This window comes from Quercus robur, chromosome 8, assembly GCF_932294415.1.
Source record: "Quercus robur chromosome 8, dhQueRobu3.1, whole genome shotgun sequence".
In the NCBI taxonomy this organism is placed as follows: domain Eukaryota; kingdom Viridiplantae; phylum Streptophyta; class Magnoliopsida; order Fagales; family Fagaceae; genus Quercus; species Quercus robur.
In genome coordinates, this window is record NC_065541.1 from 457,890 (window position 1) to 469,064 (window position 11,175).

General features: G+C 36.2%; 1 protein-coding gene across 4 annotated transcripts; it reads left to right on the forward strand.

Moving 5' to 3' along the window:
• The first annotated feature begins 3,189 nt into the window (after window positions 1-3,189).
• LOC126694074 (uncharacterized) lies at window positions 3,190-10,817 on the forward strand. 4 transcript variants are annotated; one of them, XM_050390111.1, is made up of 5 exons: window positions 3,386-3,512; window positions 3,734-3,814; window positions 4,362-4,824; window positions 5,630-6,836; window positions 7,313-10,817. In XM_050390111.1, the coding sequence occupies exons 3-5, from the start codon at window positions 4,658-4,660 to the stop codon at window positions 10,376-10,378; spliced, it is 4,440 nt and encodes a 1,479-aa protein (XP_050246068.1). In that variant the 5' UTR covers window positions 3,386-3,512; window positions 3,734-3,814; window positions 4,362-4,657; the 3' UTR covers window positions 10,379-10,817. The 4 variants fall into 4 exon arrangements, with proteins under 4 accessions (XP_050246065.1, XP_050246066.1, XP_050246068.1 ...); XM_050390108.1 differs by lacking the exons at window positions 3,386-3,512; window positions 3,734-3,814 and adding an exon at window positions 3,190-3,369; XM_050390109.1 differs by lacking the exon at window positions 3,734-3,814 and having other exon boundaries at window positions 3,364-3,512.
• Window positions 10,818-11,175: the final 358 nt, after the last annotated feature.

The following is an 11,175-nucleotide window of genomic DNA, read 5'->3' on the forward strand; positions in this document are numbered from 1 at the left end:
TTGCAACAACTTCACTTTATCACCAGATTTTTTGTATGCTAGTAGTCTTTGGTTTATGCTTCAAGAGAGCTTGAAAAATTCCAGATCTGTGTACATAAACACTACCCTCTTGTGTGTGTAAAAATGTGCTCTAGAGTTTGTTTTTTTATATATACTTGAGTTGTACCAAAATCCTAAATCAAATGATTGAGAAAAGGAGTTGAGAATCACTTCTGCCTGAGTATCGATTGGTTGAAACATATAGTTCGATTGGTTGAGATAAATGGAATTCGACCTATTGAGTTGTAGTCAAAATGCAGTAGAAATACAATCCAATTTCTGCAATCTTGAGTCTTTCACTATTTTGTACTTGAGTTATCTTATTAAATATAGTCCGATGTAAATCTAACTAGATAAACTAAGTTCTAAATTGTTATGTTTGTTCATGATTGTCAATCTAAAAATATGGACTTTACGATATATATATATATAAACTTAATAAACTTAAGTGGATCATTTTGGAAGGGCAATTTGGGTTTAAAGGGATAATGCTGGATATAAGAATGTGAAGATGAGAAAAGACTATTTATGTTCACACAGAAACAAGTAAAAAAAAAATGATATATATATATATATATATATATATATAAACTTAAGTGGATAATTTTTGGAAGGGCAATTTGGGCTTAAAGGGGGTAATGCTGGTAGAAAGTTTGCCTTCAAATTTTGTTTCTGTGCAAACTTTGACTACAAATTTTTTTCCCGTGCTGTTCCCGTTCCTTGGTTTGAAGCATTTAATTTATTCCTGATCTCTCTATAGAGCACAAAATCAAAAAGTTTTCAATGAAAATTTTTAGTTAATCATAATTCTTTCTTACTTTTGGGGTCTTTCAATACATGGGGGGGCTTAGTACCCTTAAAAAATATTTAAAGTGAATGCGATAGATTTCAAATCCTATCTTATTTTAAAAAAATGTTTAAAGAATATTAATTGTGATTATATGACTTAAAGAATAATAACATATGACTTAATCAAAGAAAATATTTGTCTTCAATTATATAAACCAACTTGATGGAATTATCTTAAATGCAGGAAATAATACATATAATAAATCATGTTATATTTTTAAATACATCCTTTAATTATATATTATACATATATGTATTTTATTTTTTTATATTAAAAAATTATGGATATTCTAAGCTTGGCCTCCTTGAAAACAAATTCTGAATATATATAAATTTTACATGCAAAGCACATAATTCTTGAAAGTTTCAACAAAAACTAATATTTAAAAAGAAAAGAATTTACCTAATTTAATTATATTTTTTTAGAGAACCTATTTAATCATAATTTTTTAATAAATAATTTAATCATAATTTGTCAGTCTTTGATTATTTTATCTACAGAAAGTTCTATTTTAGTTTAGACTAAACCAGTTAAATGCTATTTGTAATTCTATAAATCAAATTAATATTATATATATATATATATATATATATATATATAGAGGATGAATGACATCCATCTCCCTTGAATTTTCACAAAATGAAAATTCCCTACAAATGTTTCAAAAAGTGACACTTTTTTTTGTGTGTGTAATATATAAGTTCATAACCTCTTATACTGTTACTTTTCTAATGAATTATTCCTTTATTTAAAATAACAACTTGAGAAGGTATGAATTTATTTATTAAATTTATATAAATCTTAATAGATAGAGTGTCATTTTCTTAAACGTACATTTTAAGAAGAAGGGTAAAAGTGTCATTTCATGAAACCTCAAAAGACATTGGTATAATTTGCTCATATATATATAAAAGGAAACTAATTAATAATATGTGAAGAATTTCTATGGTTTGAATCTCACCTGCCTCATCTCTACAAATCTTTTTTGATTCGAATCATAGAAATTCTCCACATATTATTTAAAAATACGTAGATGAACAATTAATAGTAGATAGGTATGCTACATACAAAAAAGAAAAAAGAAAAAAGTTTCATAATCGTTAAGATAAAATTATATATTAAGAACTTTTATTTTCTAGAGTTTTAAAGTTAACTTGAGGCCAAAAGTCTTGTAAATCAGTTGATACTTTTTGATGCCTCCCACAGATAAAGTTTAAATCTCCTCTTCCCAATTATAGAATTATAAAAATAGAAAAGAAAAAAAAAAAAAAAAAAGGAAAAAAGAAGAAGAAGAAGGATAAAAAGAAGAAGGAATTAACTTAGTTAAGGAATCCTTAAAACATTAACCAGAAAAAAACTTGATTATTAGTATTTAAGTAACATAATTGACATACTCTCGAAAAAAAAGAAAAAAGAAAAACTTATTGACTATCATTTTTTTCCCATCTACTTAGGTTATTGGTAAAATGATATAAGGGAGTTAAAAAATATCTCAAACCGGGATTGGAATTCCAAAAGATATAACTAATAAGTTTTTGGTGAAAAGGGGATTTCATTCAACTAAAAACCAGAAACATTTGAGCAGTAAATAACTAATAAGTTTCACTTCATGGTTAAAGACATTTGATAGCATCGAACTAAAAGGGAAGTAAGAATAATTATTTAAATTACAATAACTAATAAAGATTACCTATAATAATTATAAACACACCAGGAAGAGAAAAGTTGTGGCCTGTAATGTACGTAGCTTTATCATCAACAACAACTCTCAGGTAAAAAGCTCATCAATCAACTCAACTCAGGGAAAGGAAAAGCTTATCATTCAACTCATCTCAGGAAAATCTCACAGTAGCTCCAGTTGCTTTTATCAAGCAACAAGCATCAGAGAATACTTTCTTTCTAACGTTAATCAAATCTTAACATTAAAAAAGTATTTAGGTTGGGGTTGGAATTGGAATTGGGATGGTAAAATTTGATTTTCCTTGGTGGTGATAAATGTCAACAGAGAGAGAGAGTTTTTGTCGTGTAGTAAGCAACATGACATGGGCAACAGAGTTTGGAATTCACAACAAAGTATGGACCTAAAACCGACATTTAAGGCAAAGGCAAAAGGCCACCCCCTCTCTCTCTCTCTCTCTCTCTCTCTCTCTCTCTCTCAGCCTCTCACAATCACTACCCATGAAAAAAAATCAAGAATAAAGAATGGAAGAAAATTTGGGCTTGTAGGGTAGGTATAGGATAGGACAGCTTTTGTATTAATGTATTTTTGTAATAAATAAGAAAAAGAAAAACACACACAAACACAAATACAAACACACACACACTCTCTCTCCTCTCTGTCTCTTTCTCTCTCTCTTACTTTCTCTTTCTTTCTTCAAGTCTCTCATCGCATATTCACAGATGGGGGGTGAATCGTGGTGATTAATGGTACAAACTTGCTTTTTGGTGGAGTGAGAAAGAACCTGATGCCCTTTTGATGTGTGAGTGGGTGGTGCTGTTTCTCTCTCTCGCTCTCTCTCTCTCCATTCTTTTGGTTGTTTATTAGTCTTCTAGGACTTCATTTCTCTCCCATTTTCTGTCAAAAACAACATCCAGTCTCAGAAAACAGCTTCAAAACCACGAGGTCTGTTTACATATGTACAATCTGCTTTGGATTTTCTTTCATTTCCTGGGTTTGTTCTTCTCTTTTGTTACTAAAGTTGTTTCCTTTGCTGTTATCTTTTAGATTTGGTTTCTGGGTTTTCCTTGTTCTTCTTTTTTCAGCTTGAATACCAAAGTTTCTGTGTGATTTCATGATCTGTTTTTTGTGTCTATGATTTCTAAGTGGCTTCATTACTTTGACAGACTCATGTAGTCACTGAGAAGAAAAGAGAAAATGAATCTGGTTTTGCGGTCTTGGTTTTACACTGGATATCTTTGCATAGGGTCAGTTTCACTGTTCATTTACACGCTTAGACGACCAAAGATTTGGGATTTCTTATTTAATACTTCATAAATCTCTCTCTCTATGCTGCTTCAGATTTTGAGTTTGAGTTCCATATTCCCTTTTACTTTTCTCACTGTGTTTGTGGGATATCTTCTTTGATTAAACTTTTAAATCTCTTATGTTATATCATATGATCTCTTGCTTAAAAGGATTTACTTGATTGTTCAAGTATGCTATAGTAGATTGTAGAGTCTAAAATATTCAATTTTGAGAACTTTGTTTCTGGGTCTTTTCCACATAAAATAACACTGGATGACTTTGGAGTTGAACATCATATCTTTGCTTTGTGGTCTTATATTCTGTTCTTTGCTTGATCACTTGGGTTTCCACAAATTTTGGTGAATCAACTTGGATGCTTCAAATTCACTCATTCCCATCACATAAAATAACGTTCTGGAGGGGTCTAGAACCTCCCAGTCTGCCTTGTTCTTCTGGGTCATTCCTCAAACTCAAACTTATGCTCTTTCTCTATTATTTCTCTTGCAGGCTCAGATGGATGAAAAAGATTCAAGTGGGGTTGTTTGATCTCAACACTTACAGTTGGTGGTGGTGTTGCTGCTGCTTCTGCTGCTTTGTGTTGGTGGCTTTGTGGTGGGGTTTGGAGTGTAAGGAGTGAGTGAGAAAGTGAAAAAAAAAAAAAAAAGAGAGAGAGAGAGAGAGAAATAAAGGGCTATTGTTGTTATATATGCTGAAGTCTAAGTTAAAGATAAGGCCAGAGGTAGAGATTGTAGAGCTTGTGACTGTTGGAGAAACAGCACAAGAAGAGAGAAGCTTTTCATCAGATGTTATCCATTGCAAAACTTCCACCAGATCCCTCATGCTCTTGTGATATTCCACAACTGAATACTAGTAATGATGAGAGGGCTTCTCATAAGCTTGCCTTGCCAGAGGTAGATCTGTCCAAGCCAGCCCTACTAGCTGAAACCCCACTTCCCAAATTCTCCATAAGGTAATCTCTCTCTTCTTTTTCTGCTTTGATTGTTTTTGTCACTGCTCTCTCTCTCTCTTTCTCTCTCTCTCTCTCTCTCAACTGCTTCGTTTCCTATCTTTAGTGGTGATCTCTCAAAAGTTTTCCCATCTTAAGACTAAGAGCTTTGTTGAGTCAGATCCAGAGTTTACAAGTTGCTTCTAGTTCAGTCCAACATGGGCCCTAACTCATAATATCCATCTTGTCTCTATTTTTGATCTTTGGTGGCAATTTTGCTTTGCTTTGGTTAATGAACTTGTTCAAAGACTTTTAATTCCACCAGACTTTTACGCCTCTTCATGGCTCATCCCTAAACTTTTATCCGTCTAATTAAATTGAGTTATTTACTACATATTTAGTCCCTTTTCTTGCTTGATGTTGCTGGTGATTTCATGTCTCTTTTGCCTGCCTAAGATATTGTTGATACTTGGTACCCTACTTGCAATCTGTACTTGTTCCTTCTAAGCATATCAAGCTGCAAGCTTGAGAGTTTTCTTGTGCTCACTAGATCATGGAATCTCCTTCATCACTTTGGGCAATTCTTGGCCGTTTATTCAAGATTTCACTGTTCATAATGGTCCATGATTCTCTTTCTTGAGTTAACATACAATATATAACATAAGGGTGTAAAAGTGTTTCATTTTCCATTGGTTTCTGTCCCTAGCTAGTTAGACACGTATACCTGTGGTATCGATTCTTTGAGCTTCTGAGACTTTTAGAGTAACTTGATTACTTATTACACGTCACTAAACGATTAACAAAAAATAATGGTATTGTACACATGCAGAGATTATGTTTTTAAGGCTCGAAACAAGGATATCGAGACCAGTTGGCCCTTTTCTTCTGAAAACCTGCAACTTTGCTTGAAACATGGCGTGAAGGATGTGCTGCCACCATTTCAGGCTCTTGATAAAGTGAGGAATCAATCCTTTAAGAGATGTACGGTTGAAAGTTGTACAGTTGAGAATAAAGATAAAAACTTAAGCAATTTTGATGGAGAGCCAGCTGGGCCTAATGATGATGATGATGATGCAGTTTTATTAGACTTGTCCAAAAACACCCAATTGAACCAGAAGCCAGCAGAAGAAGATTGCATAGAGACAACTTCATGTAGGTTTGAAGGAGAAAATGATTTCCCATCCACAACTACAAGTGTTTCTCAATCTGATGATATAGAGTCACTTCCCACTAATAGGCCATCTATCTCATCCTTAGAAACTGATCATACTTTGCCTGAAGCCTCAGTTGAAGTTGAAGAAGCTGCAGGTCTTGTTCCTCCACCCCACAAGACTGAAAGCACAATTAGATCCTCTGGTAAGAAGTGCAGATTGGTTGTGAAATTTGGTGCCAACTCTGATCGTAGCTCCACTGAAGACATCACTTCAAATTGTACTACTGTGTCAGAATTAACAATGGCTTCAAAGATATGCCCTGTTTGCAAAATTTTCTCATCATCCTCCAACACCACCTTGAATGCTCACATTGATCAATGCCTTTCTGTGGAGTCAACTCCCAAGTGGATGGCTGATCCTAAACTAACCAGGCATAGGATTAAACCGAGAAAGACAAAATTAATGGTGGATATCTACACTACGGCTGCAAGTTGCACGCTAGAAGAGCTTGATAGAAGAAATGGTACGAACTGGGCCACAGTTGCAACCTTGCCTACTCGGGATAATGACAAGTCTGATATGCCTGCTGAAGGGAGAAAGCAAAGAATGTTGCCGGTTAATGCACCAGATGCTGGTGATGTAGGTGCAGTCTATATTGATTCCAATGGCACCAAACTTAGGATTTTATCCAAGTTTAATGATGCACCATCTGTGTCTAAAGTGGTGGAGGATCTTGGACCAAGGAAACCTCCTAAAGGAGGCAAAGGAACCAAATTCCTTCCATCCAAAAAGAAAAAGCGTCGGGGAAACAAACATCACAAGTATCTTAAACTTGCTACTCAAAGCAAAAAAAATTTCTCTCACAAGAGCCATTCTACTCAGGTACACCACTCTTTACTTTCTGTATATAAGTATTTTTCCCCTTTCTTCCTGAGTTACTTTTGCATATCTTCATTGACTGCTTTTATTCACTTTGGAGACTAAAAAGAAATATCTACACCCAGTGGTATGCCTCAGAATTTAAATTACAAGTTTGAGTGTATATCTCACCAACTGATTTGTATTTTATGTTTTGATGCCATAAAAAAGGCTACACATGCTACATGACTAAAAACTATATTACATTCTTCTCTATAGGCTTGGGTCAATATGCTTGGTGCTTTTCTTTTAGGTGAACTAAATCCTATAGCAATAAAAAGTACTTGAACCTTTTTTTTTCTCCTTAAGCCACTCTTTTTTAGAAAATAATTCCTGTAATTCATTTTCCACTTCTATTACAAGTTGTTGTCACCTTTTTGTTGCATTATTTGAAGCCTTAGCATTCAGCTGTATCTGGTTTTTGAATTGTTGTTTAACAGATTTATGGGGATCAAGGAGTTTATCATGGAGAGGAAGAAAGGTGCGAGAAGAATGAACATCAAATACAGAAGCAATTTAAACCTAATGATTCTGGACATGTAAGACAATGGGTGTGCTCCAAAAGAACTGTAGTTGCAAAAAAGATCAATAGAAAAGACGATCATCAACCTCCAATTGAGAGTGATCAATTTTGTTTTCGCGCTTCTCCTGCGGAGAGAAGTCAGGTCTCTAAACCTTCAAACATGTCACAAAATACAATTTCTTCTCCCGAAAACACTGAGAGAATGAAGAACCCATTTTGTGAAGCCCGAGTTAGTGACAAGGAGCGATCTCCTGGGAGAAAGAGAGTGGGAAGTCCCTTGTTTGGAGCCAGGAGCAGTGACAATCTTGAGAGTTCCCTTCCACCAATGAAGAGAAATGTCAACCAGTTGAGCAAAGACAGCAATTCTGTTTGTGAAGGTTGTATGTTGACACGTCCAAAGTCTACAGGAAATTGTGTATGTTTGTTGAGCAGCAAGTTGGATGATATTGCTGCAGGACCAAATCAGAATTCTGATGCTCCTCCTGATGCTAGCACAAATTCATCTAGGAGTTTTCATTCCCTATCATCAAAAGCCATGAAAGTCTCTTCGTTAAGGAAAACTGTGTTGGCTTTCAGAAGTGGATCATCTGTGACTGAATCCAGACCAGATGTGATCAAGAAGTGTTCCGTCCTTGGGAATTCTCAAGCGCAGTTGATGCCAGAAATAGATGAAGAGTTTGCGGCCTGGTATTCTGATCAAGCCAATCAGCAATATGATTTGATGCACAATCAAATTGAAAATCAGTCTGGAAGAGAGGAGACATCTTACAAAATGTCTATTGGTAGTAGCACTGTACTAAAAATCAAACAAGATAGAGCACTAAGTATATCTCAAAGGGAGGAAGCTATGGCTTTGAAGAGTTCACAGTTAGCTCCTCAATGTCATGGATATGATGAGGATGAAAACATGGATTCTTCTGATAGAGCTGGGGATGATTTTCTGGACAAAGATGATGATGGCTCAGAATTTGCTCGAAAGCAGGTTTGGGTCCACGGGCAGGATGTTGTCATGGAACCAGCTACCAATGACACCATTGGGGAGAATGTTACAAGTTTGTGTAAATCTGTGGATTCTGAACTACAACATAAGCTGGGAAATTGTTCTGAGAGCCGGTCCTCTGTCCGATCTATTGATCATTATAAAGGTCCCTTGTGTGCAGCTGAAGCATCAACATGTCCAACAGATCCAAATTTTATTGATGGACAGGAGATATATTGTAGTGCTGAAGTGGGAAATGGCTTGATTGGGAAAAATGTTCATATTGGGGAGGAAATGGATTCTGAAATTGGGCAGGCAAACTTTTTCATAGAGGTAGATCCAATTCCCATTCCAGGGCCACCAGGATCATTTTTGCCAAGTCCTGGGGGGGATATGGGCTCAGAAGATCTTCAAGGGAACTCATCATTAACCACAAGCCGGGTTCAATCTTCTCAAGATCAGCATGATTTCATTGATGGGGATTCATCAGATTCTCCTATTTCTGCAACATCAACCATCTCCAATCCCACAATGGCTGAATATGATCAGAAGTATTGTGAACGGTTATCATCTGTAGGACCTCAATCAGTTCAAGACAAGATAAGGTCAGGCTTCTCCGGTGCTGGCATTGAGCCTTCAGTAGAAAGTGCTGCAGTAGTTCGACGGACAAACAGTGCAGGAGTAGAAAGGGTTACTTTTGATGGGGAGAATTGTAAAGTTAATAAGATTTCTATTGAAAAGGGACCTCTCAGTATCAAAGGTGATGAGCCATGCTGTTGCCAAAGGAAGGAGAGAACTTCTCAAGGTATTGCTTTAAATTTTCAAGATTCACAATTATTAAAACGAAGGGCCATAGTTTCCGTGACAACACCCACCATGGGAAAGCAAATGGGTTGCAATATGAACACAAGACCTGGAAATTCAGATGCAAGGTCTGAAATGTTTTCTCTGAACAGTTGTGCAAGTTCAAAATCTGAAAAGATTGTTCCCCCCATCACAAAATCCTCTGCAGGTCCCCTTCCTTTGAAGGGTTCCCCAGATGCGGGAGTGAAGTTTTCAGGTCGTGGAAGTTGTGATTCTCCATGTACATCTGCTTCTAATCCTGTACTCAGGCTCATGGGGAAGAATTTGATGGTGGTCAACAAAGATGAAGATGCATCGGTGCCACTTGGTCAGGCCCAACCACATTCCCAAATCAATCATCTAACCTCAAGGTTTCCAACATTTTCTGATGTCTCTCCTGTAAATATGCAAAATCAGGTCTACCATTCCTATCATCATATGGTCCCTCAAGTAGGTCAGGATCCACATAATTTGGCGGGGCAATGTTTTGATGGAAGGTTGCCAAACAGTTTTAGAAGCCAGACTACGCTGAAAACACCACAAACATTTGCACGAGGACCAGCAGGCTTGTTTCCGGACCACTGTAAGGATGGTGGTTTCATTGCTTCCATGGAGCCTCATGAGTATAAAGGTCATCACAGTACCGTGGCAGCAGCTCAACAAAATAAATCCAAGAGCAGACCAGTTGGAGCATCCACATACAATATAGAGAAATTTATAACAGTTCCTCCTGATCACTGCCAGCAGATGATTGCTCATTCTGTTGCCAATGCCAATAAAGAAATTATCATCCTTGATGACATTCCGGATAGTGAAGCCGATTTGGCCACTGATGTCTCCAAGTATCCTGGAGGGTTGAGGGAAAGGCAGGTTACTTCATCTGCAGGCATTGCAATTCCAGTGGTTCCAAACTATAACTTAAGGCATCCGAATCCATTCTCTTATTATCAGTCACAGGACCCTTCTCTTCTCAGTGAATTACCAGTGGTGCATAATGCCACCTCTCATGCAATCCCCTCCAGAGGAGCTAATGCAAGTCCTGCTAGGTGGAGTTGTACTTCAGAAGGTTCTGGGGTGCTGCAACGAGGCCCTTTTTTTTCTGCATCTCCTTCAACGGGTCATCTGAGGTCTGCACTATATAATTCTCCAAGCTTGTCATAGTTGGCGATTTTTTGTTTGTGGTGGGGCATTTTCGTACCTGGTCATGATAGCAGGTTTTGCTTCAATCTTATAATGAAATATTGAGCTGCTCATAGATTACTGATTGGCTGAAACTTTTGGGGATAACAAAAATAAAGGTGGTTGATCAAATCAAGGATGGTACCTGCACAAGTTTAGCTGTTGAAATCTCTCAGCTTGAGTTCGTATATATTTTAGTGTACTGTGTGTCAGGTCCAAATATTACACAGCTTATGAGGCTTCTTGCTTAGGCAAATCTTAAAGCTACCCAGAGACTAGAAAATGTATAAGCAATCCATGAATAATAGTTGACAAGGAACCTTAGCTTGAAGTCAATGGAGTTGAGCGTTCCTTTTGAGGAAATGTATTATGTCTGTTTTTTGTTAATTTTATTTTGTTAGAGCTGCTTCTTTCTCTTTAATGTGTTCTAACCTTCTAATTTTATAGCAATACTTTTATTGGTCTTCAAAATCAATCATCATCTACAAATATTTACCTTTGGATGTTAGAGGCAATTCAGAATCTTTTTCTTTGTATTTGTTCACATAACAAAGCAGTAAAATTCAACTAGAATGATGGGGGTTAACAACACATAAGAAAGATTCTGAATGTGGAAGTTACTTCTGACCTCTCATCTTGGTAAACCTAAATTAATATCAAGTTGATGAGAAGAATGCTGATATCTTTAGTTCTTTAACATGTCAGATTTACAGTTGTTTTAATTCAGCTTGTGTTAGTGGGGTGTATCAGTGTTTTAGTTGTGTTGTTGAAATCACCTT